Raw genomic sequence first — 27,480 nt, forward strand, 5'->3', positions numbered from 1 at the left:
CCCACTATAATCTCATGTTATTAAGAGGAGACCAGGGCTCAGAGGGGTTAGGAAACTTACCCAGGGTGGTAAGTGGTAGAGGAGAGCTTAGAACCCAAGTCCATCTGACTTTAAACAGGCACTCATAACCAGTATTCTCAATACTGTATATCATAATTCTTGTGAAATTCTATAGACTACAAATGTTTGGGCCCCATCCCCAGAGGCCCAGGACTTTGTAAGCCACAGTCTCGCTCATAACTACCCAGCCCTTCCAGTACAGCATGAAAGCAGCCAGCGTCAATATATAAAGAAATGAACATGGCTATAGTCTAATACAACTTTACTATAAAAGCAGATTGTGGGTCTCTTTGATGACCACTGCTTTGAAAGCTCCCCAGGAAATTTTGACATGTAACCAGAGTGGAAAGCCAATGAGCTGCAACACTACTAGGATTTCCTAGCAGTGTTGTAGCAAGAGTTGGGTGTGATGTAGGGAATGACTTTCGGATAGGAGGTTTGGCTCCCTTTGGAAAGGAGAAAATCCATCCTTGAAAAGGTGGAGAAATCCACTGACTGGCTGTGTGGTCTTAATTGCTTGGAGTCTGTTTTTTGTATCTCCAAGATCATATCTGTGAAATGGGTGTGGAAGAGAGAGATCTAAGTCATGATGACAGAGAATATCCAGGGAGTGAAACTAGTCTATCTGGAATAACTTTCAAGTGGTTATGTATGGCATAGGGTGGAAATTACAGGGAAAAGGAAAGTTTCACTGACAAAGTGAGTCTGAAACAGTCCTATATGTTCAGCATGCCAAGACATGGAGAGCTTCATCTCTTCTGTCCTTCCTTTATTCCTTCCTTCTTTTCTCTTTCTTTCTCTTCCTCCTGAAAGTCTCATGCCAGGTTTACCTAAAGATAAACATAGGGTAGAGATACAGCATTTTCCTTGTCATATAATGGTTCCAAGTGTAAAAACTAATTAAGATCACATGCATCTTAAGGATCCTCCAAGCTCCTGTTTTATGAAATTGAAGAAAGCCCTTTCTCAAGAAGTAACGTGGACTCTTGAGCTCTTCAGGTCCCATGCTTGCTGCCTCTAAGCATCTTTTTTGTCTTATAGACAAAGAAGGTTGGCAATACCTGTTTCCTGTGAAGGATGCATCTCTGAGAAGTCGGCTGGCCCTACAGTTTGTGGACAGGTGGCCCCTGGAGTCATGTCTGGAGATTCTGGCCTACTGCATTTCAGACACAGCTGTCCAAGAAGGACTAAAGTGTGAGCTGCAGAGGAAGCTGGCGGAGCTGCAGGTGTATCAGAAGGTATGGGCCCTCGCATCAAGAGAAAAGAAATGGGCTTCTCACTCTATGATCAACTCCAACCTATTCTCGTATGATGGGGGACTTTAAGAAACATAAAACATAGGCCTGGGTTTTGCTTTGCATCTGGCTTCAGTTCTTAGGTGGACAGCAGGGAGGCCTCCTAGCTGGTTCCTGTGTTACTTACTTCTGTAATTTTAAATAAATTTGTATGAAGTGAGGGTAAAAATAACAAAATTAACATTGAAATGGTGTATTACGGTCCAAAAAGGCTTTTTCACATGTCTTTTTGACCTTTGTGTATGTTTTTGTATATTATATCTTCTATAAAGTTTGTTTTAAATTTCAGCAAAATTTCAAGAGCTATTTTGAAAAGATGCATGAAGGTGACAATTTCAAAAGTGAAAGATTCTTGTGACATGTTTATATTCAAGCTCAAGAGGTTTAGGGAGACAAATTTAGGAAGCATGGCTACATAACAAGTACAAAATAGATGCTAATTTTCCAACATATCCTTGGAGCAGACAGAGTCCAGGAACCCTACCACAGACAGTGAAAATGGCAGGTGAAAAAAGGTTTATTTTTATTCTTCCTTGGCAGTTTTCATGCAGAGCTAAAATGTTGTATGAAAGGCGATCCCACAGAGCATTCAAGCCAGAAGAATATCTTGGGTGGAGTTTGGGGTGGAGGAGCATGGGACAGGTGAACCCCAGAACAATCTGGGAAGCATGAGAGCACTGTCTTCACTAGTGAAAGGCCCCAGTCCTGGCCGCCATATTCAGCCTTCACTTCCTGCTTGTTCTTCCCGGATAGGTTCACTCTGCTCTCTAAATAATCTTTGCCCAGTTTGCTCTCTTTTCTGGCAAGTTCTAACAGCCTGACTTTGGGGCAGAGATCTAGAGATGGCCCATCTGTGGGCATGCCAGTGACTTGTTCATGGAAGGAGAAGCTGCAGTGTGGTTTGATGGATTTCCCTGTCTTTCCTTAGATTCTGGGTTTACAGTCTCCCCCCGTGTGGTGTGACTGGCAGACCTTGAGGAGCTGTTGTGTTGAGGACCCATCAACTGTCATGAACATGATTCTAGAAGCACAGGTACCATTTTCCTGGGTGTTGTTCCACTTCATCCTCCTTTCAGAGTTGCAACCCCTTAGCTGGCTGTATAAGCCCCTTTCTGCATGTCAGTGTTCCCTTTTTAAAAAAATAACTATACCACATTCTTTTTTATTGTGAAATTTGCCAAAATCCAGATAAGTATAGAGAATAATACAATTGACTCTTTTGTATCATCACCCTGTGTATATAAATTTCATCACCCTGAAATTTTCTACATTGTGTATATTAGGTAGAGAACGTATTTCTCAAAGTGGAATTGCTGGGTCATCGGTCACGAGCGTCCTCACCTTTACTAGGATATTATCAACACACTCTCCAAAACACTTACCCCAGTTACACTCCCACTTGCAGTTCCTGCTATTCCATACACATGTCACCTTTTTGTTTATCTTTATTTTTATTATTATTTTTGAAACGGAGTCTCACTCTTTCACCCAGGCTGGAATGCAGTGGCACAATCTTGGCTCACTGCAACCTCCACCTCCCACGTTCAAGCGATTCTTCTGCCTCAGGCTCCTGAGTAGCTTGGATTACAGGCACCTACCACCACGCCCAGCTAATTTTTTTTGTATTTTTAATAGAGACAGGGTTTTGCCATGTTGGCCAGGCTGGTTTTGAACTCCGACCTCAAGTGATCCACCCACCTTGACTTCCCAAGGTGCTAGGATTACAGGCATGAGCTACCATGCCCAGCCCCTTGTTACCTTTTTATATTGTCCAACTTTTCAATGTTTACAATAAGATGGTATCTCATTGTTGTTTTAATTTACATGATTACTAATAAATTTGAATATCTGTTCATGTTTATTAGACTTCCAAGTGCTAAGTAGGATTTTGTCTACCTTTTAAGAAGCTGACTGTAGATGCTCATTCAAATGTTTGTTCATTCAAGAAATACTTATTGCATGCCTATTGCCAGTTACTGTGCTAAATGATGGTGAAACAAAAATAGTTAAGCTGTCCTTGCCCTGGAGTGGCTCACATTTTGGGGACAGAGGTGATGTAAGATGCATCCCTAGGTGACTGCAACGTAATATACAAATGACAGAAGTAAGCTCAGATTGTGGGAGCACAGACAGGGCACCTAACATAGCCTGAGAAACAAGGAAGCATCCTGAAGAAGGCAGTCCTAGGCAGGGTTGTGGGGAGGACATTCCAGACACCCCTATGTGGGAATATTTGAACAAAGCCCTAGGAATTCTATTCTCTGAAACTTCATCTACAGTTCACAAATTGGGGTTTTGGGGTAGTGAGGTGGAACATGAGTAGAATCCAACCACCGATATGTGTATTTGGCCTTTGTAGTATTGGTCTACAGAATTTTTATTTTTTCATATTGACTTTATTGCCAAAATTTTAAAATACAGAAATTGTATGATTTTTAAAAAGTTTTGTAACTTAAAAGTCTGACAACATTGGGCCTGCCCATTCTTATAGCATGGGTGCTATGTCCTTTAAACAGAGTCTTTTCAGTCTTTCCCACTTCCTTAGAATCTCCCCAGGGTTGACACCAAGTGTCTGTTGCCACATCATCTACTATTTTTTCATAGTAGAGCTAAGAGGAAAGTGATATGAACAGTAAGTCTGCTTCAATCATTTTCATCATAGTGAAGTTCCCATCAGCACTTACAGACATTCCTGGGGCTTTGTAGACTCAAGACTGCTAAGAAGAATCAGGCGGTCATGTAAAGGTATTGAAGGCATGTGTGTTTCCTTCCAGGAGTATGAGCTGTGTGAGGAGTGGGGCTGCCTGTACCCCATTCCAAGAGAACATTTAATCAACCTTCATCAAAAGCATCTTCTCCATCTTCTAGGAAGAAGAGATCATGACAAGGCTCTGCAAGTAAGCCCCCAGTTCTTTCCATTTTTCTTCTGGAGTGGGACAAGAAGATTAGTCAAATCAGATGGCTTTGTTTTCATGTTGAATCCCATGCAATCTCAGATATGCCTCTTCAGGTCCTTCAGGAGCTGGTTATAGTCATCTTGAGAAGAAGGGGCCTAGCCTTGCGTTAGGCGCCAGATGGGGCAGCTGAGTCCAGAATTCTGCTGAATTCTGGTCCTGTCAAAGCCATGGCATTTGTGAAACTACAGAGGTGGTTTTAAAAAAAAAAGCGAGTATAGAGAAAGGATTAGTCCAAGATACGTAAACCTAAATATTCCTTTCTCAAACAAAACAAGGCTGATCTAAGAGCTCTCCTGCATGCCTCACCTTCCTCTTCTACCCTTCAACAATAGCTCCTGCAAAGAATCCCTGACCCCACCATGTGCCTTGAAGTGACAGAGCAATCCCTTGACCAGCACACTAGCTTGGCCACTTCTCACTTCTTGGCCAACTACCTCACCACTCACTTCTATGGACAACTGACTGCTGTCCGACACCGTGAAATCCAGGCGCTGTATGTGGGATCCAAGGTAAGGAGGAAAAGGAGGTATTGGGAAGGCATACCTGAGGGAGAGATTGCGAGCCTAGCTCTTCTTCAGAACTTGCCTTTTCAATGGCTCTTTTGCCAGGCACCTGCTATCTCTGGCCTGTGCTATATGAAATCCTTACCCTAGCAGCCCACTGTATCCTAGATGAGTCTCCTAGACTTGTCATTCTCTTCCTGTCCTGCCTCTGTAGTGAATTCTACCTGGTCCTCTTAAGTTGCCTTTATGGTTTCCATGGCATCTGCTCTATCAATGCTTCTCAATTCTGACAATATATCAGAATCACCTGGACTTAAAAAAAAAAAAATACCAGGTTATCCACCTCAACCCCAGATCAATTAAAACTGGTCTTGAGATAGGGACTGGACATCTTCCAAAGGGCTTCTGATGTGAGGATTTAAAACGACTGCTTGATAAACTTGTCTGTGCTAGTGGAAGAGGGTTAGTTGTCTATGTAATTAGATGAGATAAGCTCTTACCTTTGATGTATAACCTTGGAGACATTAATAGAAGAAACCACTAGCTAGAAATAGTAATCCAGGGAAGCAGAGTTTGAGGAGAGCTAGGGCCCTCTGGCATTCTTCTAATTATTCTGCCTGGCAGTCCTATATACTACCCCACAAATAGAACGAGTGCTAGGAGAACCATAAATATAACCACTGACCCACTTACTAAGAGTTAAACTACATAACATGTTCCTTAAGAAGATACACCCAATGTACCGTAGCTGAATAGGGGAACCCTTGAAAACCGGCAGTGAACAGAGTCAGTGAACATATTTCAAGCCTAGTGACCGTGACTTCTAAGGAGAACTTAGATTCATTGTTTACCTGTAGGACATAGGAGGTACCAGGTTTCATCAGACCACTAACACCACCTTGTATTTCTCATTCTGAGTAAAGCCTCAAACAAACAGAATGGTGGCATTAAGGGTCAGGGAGACCTCAACCATACCTGGAGGGTCCAGGCCAGAGGTCAGCAGGCTACCACCCATGGGCCAAATCCAGTCCCCAGCCTGCTTTTGTAAAGCAAGTGTTATTGGAACACACATGCGACTATGATTTTACCTGTGGCTGCTTTCAAGGTACATGTGCAGAGCTGAATGTTTGAGACAGATATTATGGACCATAAAGCTTAAAATATTTACTCTCTGATCCTTTATAGAAAAAGTTTACTAACCTCTCATCTGGTGAAGGTACTTGGGGTACTTCTCAATTACCATCTGCAGAATTTACTGGGGAGCTCAACCTTCCTGCCTAAAAAACTGCGAGTCCGTTTCGGTAGCTGGCTATGCGCCTTTTGTTCTCATGCACCCTTCTCCTTCCCAGTGAGAATCTTGAGGTTTTTCCTGAAATTTGTGTACTATTTTCTTTACTCTATGGATCTACCCCACAAACAGATTCTGCTGACCCTGCCTGAGCAGCACCGGGCCAGCTATTCCCACTTGTCCTCTAACCCCCTGCTCATGCTGGAGCAGCTGCTTATGAACATGAAGGTGGATTGGGCCACTGTGGCTGTGCAGACTCTGCAGCAGCTGATGGTTGGACAGGAGATCGGCTTCACTATGGACGAGGTGGACTCACTGCTTTCCAGATATGCAGAGAAAGCCCTGGACTTCCCATACCCTCAGAGGGAGAAACGATCAGGTAACTGCTAGCATCCTAAAAGGGGATTCTACGTGGAGGGAAGAAATGCCATGCTGCATTCTTAGTTTTAATTTGCACCCCTTTTAATATTTTGGGTTGATCTAGAGTGAACGAATACACTTCAGGAGAGATAGCTCTTTATTATATAGGAGCGATCTTGGTCTTGGAGGAAGTAGAATAATGACCAGAATTAAAAGGTGGTAGGTAACCACTGCATGCATAATAACATAAAGGTTTGGAAAACAAAATATGCTGGAAATGGTGTCTGTCTGGCCTTGATATAGCGGGCTCTTCAGTGCCATCATTTGGTATTGAGAATATGCCTTATTCCCAGGATCACATCAGATATCATTTGTATGTGAGCTGACTCAGCCTATTCTACAATGAAGACACTGAAATAAGTATGGACTGATGTTCCCAGCCAGCTCTTTTTTCTTACTCCCTACCCTCCAGGGGCATTGTTTCAACATCTTCCACTTCCCTCTGGGCATTTTTAGATTTATTTTGTAGAATCCTAGTGTCCATTTCATTATCTTATATGCCTAAATATGGTTTGTTTTTCAAGGCATTTAAGAAACATGCATGCTATGGGCTTAGAGGTACCTTCTCCATTCTCTTAATACCTAGTAGAGTCATGGAATGACAATCAGAGAAGCCAACAGAGCTTTGTTCTAAATGCCTAGGATGGTGAATCAAGATACTTATGGTAGAACCATATTTTGTCAGCATTTTCCCTCTCTACAGATTCTGTGATTCACCTCCAAGAAATTGTCCACCAGGCTGCAGATCCCGAGACCCTCCCTAGATCACCATCAGCAGAGTTCTCTCCCGCTGCTCCTCCTGGTAAGAGCTGGCTCTGATTATTCACTAAAATGTTTCAGTTTAGTCTTGCCTTATTCTGTCCTTCAGAATTTTTTTTTTTTTTTTTTTGCTTCTTTTTTTCATTGTCAGTTATAACGTTATTAATTGTTTATCTTGGTTCATTCCAGATTTACATATATCTCAAAAGATTCAACATACAGTCAATTATTGTTATTTGTGGCAGTATGTCTATAAAGTCTCCACACTGAACTAGAAAATCCAGAACTCTTGCTCCTAGGGGAAATATGTACATGTATACACGTATCTCACATAGATGGTCATCTTAAACCCTAAAAACAGCTCATAGTAGATGATTCTATTTCCTTTTTTCTACAAAGGAGGTTCAGAAGTGTTAAGTGACTTGCCTGAGGCCACCCCCACTAACAGGTCCCAGAATTGGAGTTCAAATCCCATTCAACTAGCCCCAGCACTGAGCTTCTTGTACTACCCCGCACTGTCCACTACCACCTCCATCTTCTGGTCACTGTTTTTTGTGTTTTTTTTTGAGACGGAGTCTTGCTCTGGCGCAATCATGGCTCACTGCAACCTCCACCTCCTGGGTTCAAACAATTCTTCTGCCTCAGCCTCCCAAGTAGCTGGGATTAAAAGCATGTGCCACCATACCCAGCTAATTTTTGTGTTTTTAGTAGAGATGGGGTTTCGCCATGTTGGCCAAACTGGTCTCAAACTGCAGGTGATCCGCCTGCCTTGGCCTCCCAAAGTGCTGGGATTAAAGGTGTGAGCCACCACACCCAGCCAGGTCACTGTTGTATAGAGGCTGAAACAACCCCAGCTGGGAATCTGAGTATTGAGTGTTAGGTGACTCAAAACTTTCACGACCGCACGTGTTTGCAAATGACCACAAAAGCAAGATGAATATTGTTTTTGAGGTTACAAATGTTAACAAATAAGCAGCTTCACAAATATGCAGTCTGGTATTAATGAGGATTGACTGTACTTAGCCCTCAAGTTCATACTGTCACACACAAGCACAAGCTCCTTGAAGGCCTCAGCCATGTCTTGGTCGCCCTTTTCACCACCCCTCTAGTGCCCTGGTCTCCAGCACCCACACAATGGCCTATTCCCAAAAGAAGCTCAGCCAAGTATTTTGTTTTGCCAAATGGTCAAAGGAGCAGGATTCTAAGGTCTCTTCTTCTGAGTGCTACTAAGTGCACCATGTTTTACAGCTCTCTTTTTCTGTGACCAGCCAATGTTGCTCGGCTAGATGAGAAGAAATGTCTTTATATGTCATAAAACAAACTGTGGCATTTTCTGGCCATACTTTGAGAATTAGTCATGCGTCATGGTAACTAGCCAAGCTGAGGGGACGGCTCAGCCTTGCAAGTATATTAGCAGCTTCATGCATCTGTATAAATGGCAGCCGGAGCAGCTTTGATGGTGTGTGTGTGTGTGTGTGAGTGTATGACCTTTTTTTCTTTTTTTTTTTGGAGACAGGATCTCACTCTGTTGCCCAGGCTAGAGTGCAGTGGTGCCATCAGAGCTCACTGCAGGTCAGTTCCTCCTGCCCCTGCTTCCCAAGTAGCTAGGACTACAGGCACACACCACCATTGCCTGGTTAATTGTTTTATTTTTTGTAGAGACAGGATCTTGCTTTGTTGCCTGGGCTGGTCTCGAACTCTTGAACTCAAGTCATCCTCCCACCTTGGCCTCCCAAAGTGCTGGGATTACAGGCATAATCTGCACCCAGCCTATATGAGCTTTTTATTATGGAAATTTTGCAAATCCCAGATATCATATCATTTCATTTATAAATATTTCAGTATAAATCTCTGAAAGGTAAGGACTTTCATGAAACAAAGCCATAATACCATTATCACATCTAAAAACAAATTAATAATAATTCCTTATTATTCTCAAATATCAAGTCAGTATTCAAATTTCTCCAGCTGTTTCATCAAGATTTTTTTATAGTTGGTTTTTCTAGACTCAAGATCTAAATAATGTCCATACATGGCTTGGCGTTTGGCGAAATATCTCTTAAATCTTTTTTTAATTTTTATTTTTTAAGAGAGTCTCCCTCTGTCATCCAGGCCAGAGTGCAGTAGTCTGATCATGGCTCACTGTAATCTTGAACTCCTGGGCTCAAACAATCCTCCCACCTCAGCCTCCCTACTAGCTGGGACTACAGGCACACACCACCATGTCTGGCTAACTTTTGTAATTTTTTCTTTTGTATAGATGGAGTCTAGCTATGTCGCCCAGGCTGGTTTTGAACTCCTGGCCTCAAGTGATTCTCCTGCCTCAGCCTCCCAAAGTGCTGGGATTACTGGCATGAGCCACTGCACCGGCCTCTTAAAGTGCCTTTAATTAATAGGTTCCCTGCCTCTTTTCTTGTTTATCCCCCCTACCTCTTTTTTATTTGTGGAGACTAGTCATTTGTGCCCTGGAGCTTCCCACATGCTGGATTTTGCTGACTGCCTTCCTGTGGCAATCTGCCTCTTCATCCCCAGAATTTCCAGGACACTAGTAATTAGATCTAGAAGCTGGACTTGATTCAGGCTTAATATTTTTTCGTAAGTATACTTGATAGCAGGTGGTGTACACGTCCATCAGGAGGCACACAATGTTCATTTGTCTCTCTTTTATGACACAAACAGCCACTGATGATCATTAACTGGATCTATTATTTCAATAAGCTTTGTAAAATGGTGAAATTCTATCATTGCCTCTTCATCTGTATGCTGGCATATTGATTACCTTTTACTCTCACCTCTGGCTCTGCCTCCCAGGTATCTCCGGTGTACATTCCCCTAGTCTAAGGGAAAGGAGTTTTCCACCAACCCAGCCCCCACAGGAATTTGTGCCCCCAGCGACACCGCCTGCCAGGCACCAGTGGGTACCAGATGAGACTGAAAGTATCTGCATGGTCTGCTGCAGGGAACACTTCACCATGGTAAGCAGCATCGGTCTCCACTGTCACCCTCAGGAGAAGGTAAAGGAGAATTCTAGTTCATGAGCCTGAGTTTACAGTCAACGCCTGTCCCCAAGAGAATATCGGTATTTTCAGAACTGCCAAATCTAAGACTTTGGGTTTATTTTTGACCTGATCAGAATGTGTTTTCTGGATTCAGACAGGTAGTAGACACCCTCAAATAGCAGTGAATTCTAAAATCTTTGCCATTGTCATGAGATAATAAAAAAGAGGCAGAAGGAGTCACCAGGTGTCAGTGGATCTTGTTTCCAGCTCCATGTCTTTAACAGTAAGACTGGTGACCTAGCAGTGGTTATATGCACTGACTCCAGAGACAGAGGACCTGGGTTCTAATCCTGGCTCTGCCTCTTAATGACAGTGTGACTATACACTATTTTGGTCTCATATGCCTACTTGTAAACTAAGGATGATACATTCTTAGGCTCATAGAGCTGTTAGGATTAAATAAATACATGTCACCATAGTTAACAGAGTACCTGCCCAGTATGCCACATCAGCTCAATGCTGATGAAAACAGTGTTGATGTAATTGCCCTGTGTCTGTTTCTTCCTCATCTATAAAAGAGGTGTAACATTTCTATATTTCTATTAGAATGAAATGAAGCAGTACTTTAAAGTCACTTTGATGCCCATCCACTGTAGACTGGATAAAGAAAAGTGGTACATATATACCATAGAATACTATGTAGCCATAAAAAAGAACAAGATCATGTCTTTTGCAGGAACATGGATGGAACCAGAGGTCATTATCCTTAGCAAACTAACATAGGAATGGAAAACCAAATACCACTTGTTCTCAATCATAGTGGGAGTTAAATACTGAGAACACATGGACAGAAAAAAGGGAACAACAGACACGGGGGCTACTTGAGAGAGAGGAGGGTGGAAGGAGGAAGAGGTTCAGGGAAGAAAAACTGCTATGTACCATGCTTAGTACCCAGGTGACAAAATAAGCTGTACACTAAACCCTTGAGTCACGAATTTACCTATACAATAAACCTGCACATGTACCCCTGAACCTAAAATAAAAATTAAGATTTAAAAATATATATATATGAGGAAAGCAAAGTCAGATATTTTCCTTATTTAAACTTATAAATCTTCAAGGAGGAAAATTGGTTGTGACTTGTTGAGACATATGACAAGCCACTGAAAGGAGTTTTGCATGACAAGCTGCTCTCTAGCTTTAAGACCACCATATAGAAGGTTTACTTACATATAGGGTAGATTATAGAAAGAGTTTCTAATCATGACAACAGTGGGCCTTTATTGACTGCCTACTCTCTATGTTCCAGGCATGATACTAAGTGCTTTGCTTAAGTTATCTCTCTTAAATTTTACAATAACCTGATGGGCTTGATAATATTATTACTGTATTACACACACCAGAATACGGATGTATAGAGAAGGTATGTAATTTGGAAAAGACTGATGAGAAATTCTGAATTGACTGATACAAATTAAGAATTTGTGTATAAAATTAAATTATACCTAAGTGTTTGTATTTTTAAAGTCTTTTTTTTTCTTTTTCTTTTTCTTTTTTTTTTTGAGACAGAGTCTTGCTCTGTCACCCAGAGGAGTGCAGTGGTGCGATCTCTGCTCGCTGTAACCTCTGCCTCCTGGATTCAAGCAATTCTCCTGCCTCAGCCTCCTGAGTAGCTGGGAGTACAGTCTCCCGCCACCACACCTGGCTAATTTTTATGTTTTTAGTTGCAATGGGGTTTCGTCATGTCAGCAAGGCTGGTTTCGAACTCCTGACCTCAGGTGATCCACTCACCTCTGCCTCCCAAAGTGCTGGAATTACAGGCGTGAACCACCACGCCCAGCCTAAAAGTCTTGCTTCATGTTTATCATGTGTTACAAATGGCACCTGCTAAAGTAACCTTGGGGAAAACAAATAAATAAAGGCATTTTGAAAAGGGATACCTTTTAATCATTGACATCAATACCATGTAGAAATGTGATCTGCACTGGCTCAGAAAGTGACTTCTTCCCCACTACTTTTTCCTGTTTCTTCACATGTTGCCTCCATACACAAGTAGAACTTGTCAGGAGCTATTGCAAAACTCCATGACTTGGCACCTTTGCCCATCAGCTGACAGATATTTTTAAATGTTCAATTTTTGAGGGCAAAGACTGGTGTGTCCTTTTTCAATAGAGACCCAAGCACTTGGTGTTCTTAATAAGTAAGCCACTGACAGCTAATACCATGTATAGATGGATTGATGACAATCTCCCCTTCTCTCCTCCCTCTTTCTTCTCTTCCTGATGGCATTCCGCAGTTTAACAGGCGTCATCATTGTCGCCGCTGTGGCCGGCTAGTATGCAGCTCCTGCTCCACTAAGAAAATGTTGGTGGAAGGCTGCAGAGAGAACCCTGCTCGTGTGTGTGATCAGTGCTATAGTTACTGCAACAAAGAGTGAGTGTCCTACAGCAGGGCTGTTGCTATTATTGACTGCTGCACCCTCCCCCAGGTCCCTACACTCCTAGGAGTCTCATTATGGAGAGCATTTCAAATCCAGAAATGTTTAACATCCACACTGAAATGCCATTAATTCTATACTGAAGTGTTTGTACACTGACCTTGGTCAGAGAAACTACTAAGAGAGAAAGTAGGGTGAGAGAAAGCGGTGTTCAAGGCTCTTACATGATTTTCTCTCTGAAATTGGAACATTGGTTCCTTAGCCCTTCCCCAGACAGAGGCCATTGAGCTTAGTTCACGAGCTCACCTATTTTCCAGCCTCTCATGCTTCAACTGGTTTCAGCTGGACTCAAATGGAGTTCACACCTGCTGAGTGGTTGGGCATCGCTTGCATCAACTCTGATCTAGGTAGTCATTCTTGCTTGTAATCCATAATTAGAAGAGCCTCCATACTTGCCTACACAGAATTCACCTGGTAACAAATTTAAGAACCTGCTCGTACCTCCAGTGAGACAGATCAAGACTTTGTTTGTTGGCTCCGAGTTGCTCAATTGTTTCCACTACTTCTAGTAGCAAAGGAGCATGAACCTAAGACTCCTAGAGCATCTAGAAATATGGGCCAAAGCAACCATCCAAAACAAGTTACTTTGAATTATGCATGTTTTATTTACAAACTTAAATAGATTTTATGTTCTCCTTCATAGCATTATTGTGTTTGTCCTGATATGAACATTATTGGTCATTATTTAACATAATGATTACTGATCTCATAGGAAGGAAAACATACCATATTTATTCTACAGTTTCCGTGACCCTAGCATACCACTGCCTCCCTCCCTCAGGGAGGAATTACCCACACACCATACTGCTGAGATTTGAAATGGACAGTTCGTATTGATGGGGGGGACTCTTTCATTCAACAACTCTACCCTCAAAGAGCCCTCCATTGTCCCAGGGAGACACTGTGAGTTGATGCATCTACTAAGCTCAAAACAAAGAAGTGACTCAGGCATTTATTTAATAATTTATCTTTATCTCTTTTCAGTGTACCAGAGGAGCCTTCAGGAAAACCAGAAGGTAAGGCCAAATCCCATTCTCTGTGACTCTTCATTTGTGTACTTAAGTTAACTCTATCTTCAGCATGTCAGCTGCGACTGATATACTTGTCCAGCTAATGCACTCCATCCAACTTGTTTGCCAAAGCAAATTCTTGGCATTTCTATCAGCCTGTTTCCTCTGAAGTTCATCATATTAACCTATTACACTGGCCCATTAGCTTCTAGCATTGAGAAGGCCAGCAACCAAATAATTTGGTTCTTAACTTTTAGTACGTGATTTGATTTTAGTTTTTCTTAAGTTTCCCTTTACCATCCTACCTCCCCATGATCCCTCCTTACCCCTAGGTAATCCCTGTTAACAGTTTGGCCTGTAACTCTCCACAACAGGTTAGTTTTTAGAGTATCCAGTGACTCAGCCATTTATTTGAGAAACACACCCCTTTTAAGGTTTCTTGTGTGAAGCAAGAAGGTTATGTGACAAATGCTGTAACACTCACCCCAGGTCTACGCCTGGGGAAGACAGTTTGAGGTGCTTAGTAGGGTGTCCTAAAGCAAACAAAAGGAACCAAGGAGAGAGAAAGGGCCCTGAAATAGCAGGCAAGTGCCTACCTGCAACTCATGCCAGCTCACAGGACTGGGTTAGACTGAACTGCCAGCCAGTGAATGACACATGAATGGTATTTCTCTTCTCAGCTCTAGACAGCTCCAAGAGTGAAAGCCCTCCATACTCGTTTGTGGTGAGAGTCCCCAAAGCAGATGAGGTAGAATGGATTCTGGATCTCAAAGAGGAGGAAAATGAGCTGGTGCGAAGTGAATTTTACTATGAGCAGGTAATAGCAATAAAATGCAATGGTCACTTAAGTTTCTTTATGATGTGTAGTAGTATGATGAGAAATACAGAGGCAGGTGAACACACCTGGCCTTTACTTGTTTATAGTGCAATAATATGGGAGCTAAACCAGTAAATCCATTAACGCAGAAAATAATGAACATCTTGGGAATTGTACAAGGGGAGACCAGGAAAGGCTTCGTGGAAGAGGTAGCATTTAAGATGAGCTTTAGAAGAATGGTAGGAGTGTGACAAGCAGAAAGCTGGGGGTCATGAGGAAAGTGGGGATGGGGAAGGACAAAGAATACAAAATTAAAACATCTGATCAAAGACACCATGCCCAAAATTGCAGGGCACGATTGGAGAAGTGGAAGTTGTTTAATTTGAAGGGAATATAGAATCAATAGAGTCAATAGAGAGCTCATAAAAGGTAGGCTTGAAAAGGATTATTTATATATAGGGTCTTGCATTCTGCAGTAAGGACTGTCTACTTGATAGGTATCAGGGACCTATGAAAGGTTTCCGAGTGTGCTGTGGGAATATTCATTTGGCAGCAGTGTGTCCATGGCTTAAAGCAGCAACTCCTCTAGGGGGTCAGACAAGTGAGCTGACCGTTGTTGTCCAAGTCAGCAATAAGGACTTGCACTAGTGGACCCGAAAAAGGAGGGAACCTATGGACATTGTCAAGAACTAGGTAACAAGGCCAGGCACAGTGGTGCCCACCTGTAATCCCAGCACTTTGAGAGTCTGAGGTGTGTGGATTGCTTGAGCTCAGGAGTTGCTGACCAGGCTGGGTAACATGGTGAAATCCCTGTCTCTACAAAAAAAAAAAAAATACAAAAATTAGCCGGGCATGGTGGCACACAGCTGTGGTCCCCACTACTTGGGAGGCTTAGGTGGGAGGATTGCTTGAGCCTGGGAGGCAGAGGTTGCAGTGAGCTGAGATCGCACCACTGCACTCCAGCCTGGACAACAGAGTGAGACCCTGTTCCAAAAAAACAAAATAAAGAAGTAGGTAACAGGTGGACACAGTGCCCTTCTTCCCAGTAAAATGACAAAACCTAAAAGCCAGAGCTTTGGCATTGCTACTTAGAACATATGAAATTTGTTTAGTTCCACTTCTGCTTTCTTGTGGAATTTGGTTCCTTCTCCCAGGGTCTTTCAGCCTTTTGAAAGGGGAAGGATAATTTCTGCCACCCAGCTGCCTCTGGAGAATGCTCTGGCCCCTGGACTCACCGTGTGTTCTCCCTTCTTCCACCCCGGCCAGGCCCCCAGTGCCTCCTTGTGCATTGCCATCCTGAATCTGCACCGGGACAGCATTGCCTGTGGTCACCAGCTGATTGAGCACTGCTGCAGGCTCTCCAAGGGCCTCACCAACCCGGAGGTGGATGCTGGGCTGCTCACGGACATCATGAAGCAGCTGCTGTTCAGCGCCAAGATGATGTTCGTCAAAGCCGGCCAGAGCCAAGACTTGGCTCTTTGTGACAGGTAGAGGGCAATGAGTCTATTCTTGTACGTAGGAGCAGTTTCTAGCCAGCTGCTTTTTCTGACCTCACTATGATTTTTTTTATCTCATCATCCCCTCTGACAAGACATGCTGAAAGATTTTTCATCTCTGTAATGTCGACGAAATGGTGTTGCCAGATCACAAGTGTTCTTCCCCATACTACCTGACATCCTTTTCTTTTTCAGAGCAGATCCTCAAAGCAGAATTTACTCTACCTACACCCAGTCAGAAAGAAAGTAAAGACTTTCATTGGTTAATTTGTCATTAAAGTTAATGTAGGGAAGCACCTTTAGTCTCTGTGGGACTTTCAGGCTTTTAAAGAAAATGTGTCTTCCTTGAACATCTGGTGATTAGCCTTGAACAAAACTCTACTCCAATCCTGACCAGATTCAAACTGTGACTTCAGTGAGTTCTGGATGATAGATTTTTAAAAGCACTCTGGGAATTGTTCTATTCCTGTGTCACAAGTAGGAACCTGGGTCATAAAGTAGAAGTGTGTATGGAAAAGGTATGATTAGACCTCCCTCGGGTTCCTGTACAACCTGCTTTGACTCCATCCATTAACCTGACAATGAAAACTCCTAATTCCCTGCTTATCCACTCAGATGTGTGACTCATATTGTGTGTTCCCAGCACTCAGTCCTAACCAAATTTGGGAGAAGGGAGCATAATTTTCTTTGCAGTATCATTGCCTCCCTCAGACATTTGCTCGGAATACTTATCTACAAACTCAGCAGCCAGCACAGAGCATGGTAAATCCCAGCTACATGACTTCCTAGCTCTGTTAACCCCTCTAGGCCTCAGTCTCCTCCTCTATAAAATGGGGTGGTAATACTGATCTCATGGAGCTGTTACAAGGGTAAAATGACATCATCCATGTAGATGGTGAAGAACTAAGCCTGGTATATACTGTGTATCCCGAAAATGTTAGTAATTTGTATTATTTTTAGTAACAAAAACTAGAAGGTGGAGAAAAGCAGGAGGAGGTGAAACAAAGTAGAAGGAAGTGAAAAGGAACTAATCTGATTCCTTTATATCAAGAGGCAATAGATTCTACATCATTTTTCAAGTTGATAAATGAAGAAACAGATATGTGTTAAATTTTTGAAATAACCATGAAAAGAATCAAAAATCTACCTAATTATGAGAAAAGGATAGGAGGAAAAAAACGGAAACCTTTCCACATACCAAAAGGTGGAAAACAAAGGAAACATGAAAAAAGACTTAAGGCAAAAATAAAAATATATTCAAATATCAGTAAGGTAAATGAAAAAAGAAAAAGATACTTAGATTGGGGGAAAACAAACTTCACATCAAGTCCTGTATTTCCTTTAAAATGTAATATAGATAGAGGAAATATCCATTTTTAGGCAGAGGGCAGCAGAAAGTAAGGAAGTCCTCACTTTAATCGGATTCTCACTCACCCCAACATGTCATGCGCTTCTTTGACAGTTTACAGCAATGGTTTCTGTTTAAACAGCTGTTTCTCTGACCCTGCATTCAGGCACGAAGAATCTTTCCCTTTGTGCCAGTTTGCTAATGGGAGTGAATTCATTCCTCACATGTGTTGCCTTGCAAATCAGTTACAAACTCTTGGTTTTCAGAGTATTTTTCTAATGTTTTTAACTCATACCCCCTTCTGATAGACAAACAAATAAATAAATATAGGTTTAAAAACAAAATTCAGCTGGGTGCAGTGGCTCTTGTCTGTAATTCCAGCTACTCAAGAGGCTGAGGGAAGAGGATACCGAGGCCAGGAGTTCAAGACTAGCCTGGGCAATGTAGTGAGACCCAGTCTCTAAAAACATAAAAATAAACTCACCACCTACTTCAAATGTTTTCATTTCCCAAATATGCAAAAATATTATGAGTACCGATGCTTTTATACACTATACTTTCCTCTCCCCCATCTCTACATTGTTAAGAATCACTGATGTACAGAATCCCTTTCTAGGTAATTGATGGATAATTCAGGATCCACAGAGGTTTTTGCTGCAGTTATGAGACAATATTCAGGAACCTTGAGTGTAGGCTTGTCTCAGTAGCACCAGATAGTATAATCCAGCCCTCTGGGCTTTCTGTCCTTATAAGGTTTTTACAAGCATTAGGTGAGACCACAGAAGGCAGCCCTACTAGGCTATAACGAGGACCCGTCCTTAGCCCAGAGTGAAGATGTCAAGTCTAAAATAAGAGTGAAGGACCAGGATGCCTCCACCCAGCGCATCTCCAGGGAATGGCAGTGATGTGGCCTGTGCACTGATGAGGAGTACAGGCCATTGATACTGAATCTATGCTCTCTCACTCACAAAAGAGGGTTCAAAAGGACCAAAAAGCAGATGGGTCACTTGTAAGCCCCCAATGTTCAGTGTAAAGGCCTTGCCTCAAATACCCTTGAGCATCCCCACACCAAACATTAATATCTAACATTTATTAAGTGCCAGAAAAGTTCCAGACATTATCCTAAGCCCTTTTACTTGGGTTATTTCATTTTATCCTTAAAACTCCACTATCACAGTCATGCATTGCTTAATGACAGGAATATGTTCTGAGAAATGCATTGTCAGGTGATTTCGTCATTGTGCAAACACCATAGAGTACACTTGCACAAACCCAGAGGGTATAGCCTTCTACCCACCTAGGTTATGACCTATTGTTCCTAGACTACAAACCTGTACAACATGTTACTGTTCTGAATACTGTAGGGAATTGTAACACTATAGTATTTGTGTATCTAAATATAGAGCAAGTATAGTAAAAATATGGTATTATGATCCTATGTGGCCACCATTGTATATGCAGTTCATTGCTAACTGAAACGTCATTATGTGGCTTATGACTGTATATCCGTTTTACAGTTGAGTAAATTAAGGCAGAGAGAGGTTAACTAACTTGCCCCGGGTCATAGAGCTACTAAGTGATAGAGCCAGAATTCAGTCTGACTCCAGAGCTTTCACTCATGGCAACTATGCTATGCATCTCTTAATTCTCATGATCACTTTCATATTGAAAATGGAGCAGGCCTGTAATCTCAGCACTTTGGGAGGCCGAGGTGGGTGAATCACCTGAGGTCAGGAGTTCAAGACCAGCCTGGCCAACATGGTGAAACCCTGTCCCTATTTAAAAAATACAAAAACTAGCTGGGCAAGGTGGCAGGTGCCTGTAATCCCAGATACTGGAGAGGCTGAGACAGAAGAATCTTTTGAACCCAGAAGGCAGTGGTTGCAGTGAGCCAAGATTGGACCACTGCACTCCAGCCTGGGTGACAGAGCAAGACTCTGTCTCAAAACAAACAAAAAAAAGAAAATGGATAGGAAACCTTTAAGCGGCTACTCTAAGTAAGATTCTAGGGAGCCTCATGGCCTTGCCCTTTTCCTCCTTGTAGCTACATCAGCAAGGTAGACGTGCTGAATATTTTAGTTGCTGCTGCCTATCGCCACGTGCCATCTTTGAGTCAGATCTTGCAGCCAGCTGCGGTAACCAGGCTAAGGAACCAGCTTTTGGAAGCTGAGTACTACCAACTGGGCGTTGAGGTGAGACAAAGACAAAGCTTACTTCCACCCCACTGTAGCAAGTTGCTTTTGCTTAGCCTTGCAAACAGATATTGCCATCTTTCAGTTGTCCTGCCCATGGGGAAGAATCGGGGGCATGACTAGTTTGCCAGCAAAGGAGTAATGGCAGATAGTGGGGATGAGGTGGTTGGCAACTTGGGAATAGAATAGGTCTTTGGGACATTTAGGCCCTCACTAAAAGGGGCAATTTTTCTCCCAGGTCTCCACAAAGACTGGACTTGATACCACCGGGGCGTGGCATGCTTGGGGCATGGCCTGCCTCAAAGCCGGGAACCTCACTGCTGCACGGGAGAAGTTCAGTCGCTGTCTGAAGCCTCCGTTTGACCTCAATCAGCTGAATCATGGCTCAAGACTGGTGCAGGATGTAGTCGAGTACCTGGAGTCCACAGTGAGGCCCCTCGTATCCTTGGTAAGAGCAAAGCAGGAAGAGTCCTGGCTCAGGAAGGGAGGCCCAGGAATAGCAATGACCTGGAAAAAGAATCAGCAGAAATTCAGCTAACAGTGTCAGTCCTGGCTTAGCGTCAACCAAGTTAAAAAATTTTTTTTCCATCACATATAGTTAGATAAGTAACTATATGTGGTTAGATAAGTAATAGATGCATTTAAAAAAAAAAAAAAAGGAAATGATGTTTAAAAAGATAAAAATGACATGTGACATATAATCCCATACACAGACTAATTAGTGTTAAGATTCTGGTGAATTTTCTATGTTATGTGTTTTAATGAAATCGGGGTTGTACCATATCATAATATGTAGAATTGCGTATCCTGCCTGTTCTACCTTTGACACTGCATTGTGAACATTTTTCCACATTGTTAAACATTCTTTGTAAGCAATATTTTCAGTGTCTGCCGAGAACTTTTTGAGTTTCATTTTTCTCTCTCGCTCTCCTGTGCTGTCAGCAAGATGACGATTACTTTGCCACCCTGAGGGAACTGGAAGCTACCCTTCGGACGCAGAGCCTTTCTCTGGCAGTGATTCCTGAAGGGAAAATCATGAACAACACCTACTACCAGGAATGCCTCTTCTACCTGCACAACTATAGCACCAACCTGGCTATCATCAGCTTCTACGTGAGGCACAGCTGCCTGCGGGAAGCTCTTCTGCACCTTCTCAACAAGGTGGGATACGGACACAGCTCAAAAAGGCAGTGCCTGCCTTGCTCCTCTGGCTTGGACCACTCAGCCTTAAGGGGGACAATAACCCCCTGACACTTAACCCTGTGTTGAGCTATGGGGCCATCTCTAGCTGAGCCAGGTCAAAACAGAGGACTCTGCACAACTGTTATTCAGGGAGTGTGAAAAGTCTTAGCCTGGATCCCAAATCTGCCCTCACCAGCAAAGGCACGTTTCATTCCTTCTCCCAAAACATGCAGCAGAATCGGATCGTGGTTAAGAGCATGGTCTCTGGAATGAGATGTTCAGTGTGAGTCTTGCATGACCTTGGGCATATTGCTTAGAGTCTGCTTCCACAAGCCTCCCTAGCTGGCCTGGGATAGTGTCCAGCTTCTGACCCAGCTGCTGGTCCATTCGGAGTTGTTACTACAAGGGCCAGGAAGCACCATGGCACCAATCCTATAGTTGAACCCCAAATAGATGATGAAAGGAGAATATGCCCTACTTTTTTTCCTCTCCCATCCTCTGCTCCCCTCCCACTGGAAGCAAAGGCACCACTGAAGAATATTATGCCTTTGGAGCCCTTGATAAGCAATCGGGACTTCGTTTTACCATGACCCATTTTTTTGTTTTTGTTTTTTCCAGATGGGGACTTGCTATGTTGCCCAGGCTAGAATGCAGTGGCATGATCACAGCTCACTGCTCCCTTGACCTCCTAGGCTCAAGAAATCCTCCAACCTCATCCTACTGAGTAGCTGGGACTACAGGCACATGCACCACACCCAGCTACATTCCTTTTTTTATCTGAATGTTCCATAATAACTTTCGGAGAAATTGGCTGAGATGTACCAAATTTTATAGGAAATTTAATGAGCTCAAGGCAGACTTTAGTTTCATTCTGCCACCCTAATTCAAAACAGCAGCCAATGCAAATGTACAGACAGACATATTTTCTAAGATTGATCCAAGTGAAATCAGCAGTTCACAAAATTATTGTGACTATACCCCTACAGGACAGTGAAGAGAGGGGGTTTTCACCAGTGCTGAGCTACTGACTATTCTTAGCTACTAACCAGGTCTCAAGAATAATGTAGAAGTCATGTTATATGGAGTGGAATTGCTAACTTTTTTCCTTTTCCTCAATTTCCAAACAAGTTTAGCAGTAAAGCTGTTTCTCCCAGGCACAAATTGAGAATGGAAATCACCTACTTCTGTTCCCTCTGACAGCTGTAATCCAGAAAGCTAAGCTGCCTACTTCATTAGCTTAGTATAAGCTGACGACAGCAGTGCCCTTGCTTTATATTTACCAGAGCTAGAAAAGAAACCTTCTTTTTATCTCCTGTAATCATAGTTACCCTTGAACTGAAATATCTTACCTTTATTCTCAAGCAGGTAGGGAGAGGAGGAAAAGACATTGTGAAAATTACACCTGAATGCCTGGAGCATGGAAGACGTTCTCTTCCCAGCCTTTTCCCTATGTGTTTTTTCCCTTTGCCCACACTGTCCCCAGACTGAGCTTTCTAAAACATAAATAGACTCATGTTATTCCCTCCCTAAAAGGCCTTCAGAGGATCTCCATGGCCACAGGAAGAACTCCAGATTCCTTAGCATGCTACAGAACTCACCAGGATCAGGCCTCTTTATTTCTCTAATTTATTTTCACCACAGATCCTATCTGTACCTTATACTCCAGACTCATCAAATTACTTTTAACCAAATTATCCTGATTTACCACGCACTGTCTTATTTCCATGAGTCTTTATATGCTGTTTCCTCTACCTAGAATGTCCTGCCCCTCCTTGTTTTCTTAAAAAAATTCATATTTGCCAGGCGTGGTGGCTCATGCCTATAATCCCAGCCCACTGGGAGGCCGAGGCGGGTGGATCACTAGGTCAGGAGGTAAGCCCAGCCTGACGAAGATGGTGAAACCCCGTCTTTACTAAAAACTACAAAAAGTAGCTGGGTGCAGTGGCAGGCACCTGTAATCCCAGCTACTCGGGAGGCTGAGGCAGGAGAATTGTTTGAACCAGGGTGGCAGAGGTTGCAGTGAGCCAAGATCGCGCCACTGTACTCCAGCCTGGGTAACAGTACGATTCCATCTCAAAAAAAAAAAAAATTCTATTTATCCTTTTAGTATTCTTTCAGGCCCTCTCTGTTGAGCATTCACAGAACACTCAAGCAGCATTAGCCTCCATTACCCTGGCACTGCATTTATCCTACTGGATTGCAACTGTTTGTTTACAATTGAGTCTTTCCATCTGGACCAACAAGGGCTCTATTTTACTTATCCGTATATTCAGGCACCTGACCTAGTACCAATTATGAATGAGTATGTGGATAGATGAATGGATGGCATGGAAGTTCTTGAGGTGCTGCCCTTCTGAGGTGCTCCATCTCTCCTACAGAGCTAATGCCCCTGCTTCTTCAAATGTGGCCTACAACTTTTAGATTAGGTCTAGTTTTCTCTGAGGCAGGAGAATCGCTCGAACCCAGGAGGCAGAGGTTGCAGTGAGCTGAGATCGTGCCATTGCACTCCAGCCTGGGTTACAGAGTGAGATTCTGTCTTTTAAAAAAAAAAAAAAAAAAAGACAAAAATATCTGCCGCCATAGTAGAAAGAGAGATAGTAAACATGAGAAATAAAATAGATAGTGTAGATTATGAATAAGAACAAGAAAAATAAAACAGGAATGAGGAAGGGGTGGCTTGTATAATTTTAGACTGGGTACCCAGGGAAGGTGACATCTGAGTAAAGTGCCAAAGAACACGAGGAGTGAATCATGCAGATCTATGGGGAAGGCACGGTCCAGGCAGAGGGTGTGATGAGGGCAAAGGCCAGGATGGCTAGAGCAGAGTCCACTGGGACAGGGTACTATCGGATAAGGTCAGAAAGGTCACAGGTCAAATCATGCAGGACCTTGTGGACATTGTGAGCGATGAGAAGGGAAACTGCTGGGAGACTGTGAGCAGAGGAATAACGTGATCTGGCTTAGGTTTCAACAGAGTCACTCAGGCTCATTTGTGGGCGTTAGACTGACAAGAGGTAAGAATGGAAGCTGATAGACCAGGGAGGAGTATGTTGTAATAATCCAGACAAACGATGATGGCGGGATCCAGTGTGGTCCAAGGGAGGTGGTGAGAAGTGGCCGGATTCTGTGTGCTGTAATGGTGGTGGTGGAGCCAATAGGATTTGCTGATGGATTTGATGAAGGAGTATGATGGAAAAGATGACTAAGGTTTTTGACTTGAACAACTAGAAGAATGGAGACAGAGTCTGAGAAAGGGAAGACTGTGGAAAGAGCAGGTTTCAAGGAACAAGCAGGAATGTAGTTGTAGATGCATTCAGTTAGATCTCGAAGTGGACGTGTTGAGTAGACAATTGGATGTAAGTTGGATGTATGGTTCTGGAGTTCAGGGGGAATGAACAATCTGGAGATGGGATTTAGGCATCATCAGCAAATCAACAGTATATTAAGCAATGAGCCTGGATGAAATCACCAGGAGAATGGGTATAAATAGAAAAGAGTATAGGCTCCTCCTAAGCCCTGGGGAGACTGGGAGGGATCAGCTAAGAAAATTGAGAAGGAGCAGCCAGAGACGTAGACAGAAAATCTGGAGAGGACAGTGTGCTGGAGGCCAAGTGAGGAGAGTTTTTCTCAATTAAAATAAAAATTTATTTTTTAAAAAGGCTTTTCAAGGAGGAAGAAGCCATCTCTGTCAAAAGCTGCTGATCGATCAGGTAGAAAATAAGGATCAAGAATTAACTGTTAGATTTAGAGTTTAGTGGTCACTGGTGACCTAAGGGGCAGTTTCAGTGGAAGTTATGGGTGCAGAGCTAGATTAGAGTGGGTTCAAGAGAAAAATCACAGGAGGGAATTGGAGACAGTGAGGGTGGATAACCCTGTCAAGGGGCTTCTCTGTAAAAGGAAGGAGAGAAGTGAAGCAGTCGCTAGAGTGAGATTCTCAAAGGTATCTGTGACACATAAAAGATTAAGAAGCAATGCATTGGGAGGATGCTGAAGGTTCATCAATAGAAGGAAATTCAGAGTGGATCCCAGACAGTGCCAAAACCAGACTCAAGACTTCTGACTTCTCGCCCTGCCCTGCTCCAGGAGAGTCCTCCAGAAGTTTTTATAGAAGGCATTTTCCAGCCAAGCTATAAAAGTGGGAAGCTACACACTTTGGAGAACTTGCTAGAATCCATTGATCCAACCTTGGAGAGCTGGGGAAAGTACTTGATTGCTGCCTGCCAACATTTACAGAAGAAGAACTACTACCACATTCTGTACGAGCTGCAGCAGTTTATGAAGGTAATGGCAGCCCCTTCCTGCCTTCTACCTCTGTCGCTGATACCCCACCCTGCAGGGGAGGCAGTGCACTATGAGGGAATGAGACTGTCATTGGTCCCTGGCCTTGCTATTTGGCTGACCCTAGAGCAAATCCATGTTGCTCTCCAGCATTGTTAAATAATAATAGGATTTCCATCCTAAGTTTGGAGGTAGACTTTAATCCTGTCGATAATGGCATTCTTCAGAAAGCAAGAAATTGACAGGTTAAAAAAAAAAGAAATGAATGTTAGTTTCAAGATAAGCATGAGATATGAATGTAGAATTCATAAGGAATGATGGAAAAGTTAGTGTTTTTAGAGAAAATATGTGAAGGGAGAAGGAACATGTTTCTCCCAATCTTCCTGAGGATTGTCAGCACTAAATGACAGAGAAATTGAATTATTTAATGCCAAAGTACAAGTAAAGCCGATTTGAGTGGAGAATCAGAAATATCTTCTTTTAGCATCTCTTTGGTGGTGGAATAATGTCCTACCGAAGAGCTCCACCAGTCAGTGCACCTCGGGATCTCTTGGACCTTTGGGTGATGGGTTCAAAATAGCAGCTCAGCTGCTGGTGGGAGTGGGTGCTGGAAACGAGGTCTCTTAGTGGAAATCCACACCCCACCCCCAAACCCCTGATCTACTTTGACCTGAACATCTATTTTCCTCTTCTAGGACCAAGTTCGGGCCGCCATGACCTGTATTCGGTTCTTCAGTCACAAAGCAAAGTCATATACAGAACTGGGAGAGAAGCTGTCATGGCTACTTAAGGCCAAGGACCACCTGAAGATCTACCTCCAAGAAACATCCCGCAGCTCTGGAAGGAAGAAAACCACATTCTTCAGAAAGAAGATGACTGCAGCTGATGTGTCAAGGTAGCTGGAGGTTCAGGGGACCATTGGTGTGGGGCAGGAAGGGTGGGAGCAGGTTTCTGTTGGTGATGAAGCTACTCTTGTCCATTCCCCAAATCCTGAAAAAAAAATCTAAAAGGAATCATCCCTGGATGACAGTGTCTAGTACAAGCCTGGAAAGCCTACAGAGGAGCTGGTAGGCGGAGTGGGAGTGGAGGGAGGATTAGCATCACAGGCTACAATCAGACTACACTCCAAACTCCTTACAGTAGGCAAAAAGGATCCTGTATGTTCTGGCTCCTGCTGATGTCACCATCTTTATCTCCTGCTACTCTCTTGTTGCTAAGTATCAATCCCTGGCCTCCTCAGGGCTCCTCAACACACCAAGTCCTTAATTTCTCTCAGCTTTAATACTTGCCAGTCCCTCTACGTAGAACATTACATCTGAGGTAAACGCTCTACCACTACCATTTATCGCTTTCAGAGGCTTAATTGCTAACTATTTTATGTGTTTGTTTACTATTAATTTCTCTTCTAGCCTATAAACTCTGAGGGCAGGGCTCATCTCTCTTGACCAGTGTTACTGTACCTGGCACATAGGTGCTCAATAAATACTTGTTGATTCAATGACTGGACCCTATCTGGTTCCACAGTGCTCCGTAATATTGCGAGTCTGTGCAGGACACGAGATCACCATTTTTTGGTCTTGTCATAACTGCTCACAAGGTATTTGGGGTCTCTTTTCCCTCTGCATCATTTCTTTTCCCTTTTCCATCACGATGTTATTCGACTTCTCAGTCTCCTGGCCTCAGTCACCTCACTTCTGGGCCCTCATGAGGCTGGACTGTGCGTATTCTGTCATCACAGGCACATGAACACACTTCAGCTGCAGATGGAAGTGACCAGGTTCTTGCATCGGTGCGAAAGTGCTGGGACCTCTCAAATCACCACTTTGCCTCTGCCAACCCTGTTTGGAAATAACCACATGAAAATGGATGTTGCCTGCAAGGTACATGCAGCGTTTCAGACCTCTGGCAGACTACTGTCATCTTTTAGAACACTTCTCATAATTGCAGTTGTCTAGTGTTATTTCAGCTGTTTGTTTGATGGCTGCCTCGCCACTAGAATATGAGCCACTGAAGACTGGTGATCAAGTCCATTTTGATCATTCTTATATCCCTAGTGCCTGGCACTTAGCAGGGTCTCAACGAATATTTGTTGAATAATTGAATAAATAGGGGCCTTCATTCTTGGTCAAGAGGATACTCTAGTAATTGTTATGTTTTTAAGCATGATTCCCTTTCCTTTTCAGGTCATGCTGGGAGGGAAAAATGTAGAAGATGGTTTTGGAATTGCATTCCGTGTTCTGCAGGTATGACTTGGATTACTCAAATCATACTGAGGACAATCAGCACCTGACCACAGTTCCGGGAGAGATTATTCTTTAGGAAATTCTTATCCCAAGAAAAGTAGATTTACACGCACATTAGGGATGAAATCAAGGAGGT

The 27,480-nt window shown here is 43.0% G+C and overlaps 1 protein-coding gene across 7 annotated transcripts in view; it reads left to right on the top strand.

Moving 5' to 3' along the window:
• The window catches only part of ZFYVE26 (zinc finger FYVE-type containing 26), a 67,413-nt gene that overhangs the window by 33,115 nt on the left and 6,818 nt on the right, over positions 1-27,480 (top strand). For 5 of the 7 annotated variants that reach the window (XM_009211799.3, XM_009211800.3, XM_021941318.2 and 2 more), the window contains 18 exons: positions 1,102-1,298; positions 2,284-2,388; positions 4,130-4,252; positions 4,645-4,821; positions 6,236-6,482; positions 7,209-7,325; positions 10,094-10,257; positions 12,578-12,714; positions 13,763-13,794; positions 14,469-14,605; positions 15,872-16,092; positions 19,494-19,641; positions 19,880-20,089; positions 20,584-20,802; positions 24,907-25,104; positions 25,797-25,996; positions 26,840-26,981; positions 27,285-27,344. In XM_009211799.3, coding sequence (XP_009210063.2) covers positions 1,102-1,298; positions 2,284-2,388; positions 4,130-4,252; positions 4,645-4,821; positions 6,236-6,482; positions 7,209-7,325; positions 10,094-10,257; positions 12,578-12,714; positions 13,763-13,794; positions 14,469-14,605; positions 15,872-16,092; positions 19,494-19,641; positions 19,880-20,089; positions 20,584-20,802; positions 24,907-25,104; positions 25,797-25,996; positions 26,840-26,981; positions 27,285-27,344 — 2,834 coding nt within the window. Of the gene's footprint in view, positions 1-1,101; positions 1,299-2,283; positions 2,389-4,129; positions 4,253-4,644; positions 4,822-6,235; positions 6,483-7,208; positions 7,326-10,093; positions 10,258-12,577; positions 12,715-13,762; positions 13,795-14,468; positions 14,606-15,871; positions 16,093-19,493; positions 19,642-19,879; positions 20,090-20,583; positions 20,803-24,906; positions 25,105-25,796; positions 25,997-26,839; positions 26,982-27,284; positions 27,345-27,480 lie in introns of those variants that run through there. The other 2 variants (XM_003901955.5, XR_002523397.2) reach the window with 2 other exon arrangements.

The sequence above is a fragment of the Papio anubis genome, chromosome 7, assembly GCF_008728515.1.
Source record: "Papio anubis isolate 15944 chromosome 7, Panubis1.0, whole genome shotgun sequence".
NCBI classification, from domain to species: Eukaryota; Metazoa; Chordata; class Mammalia; order Primates; family Cercopithecidae; genus Papio; species Papio anubis.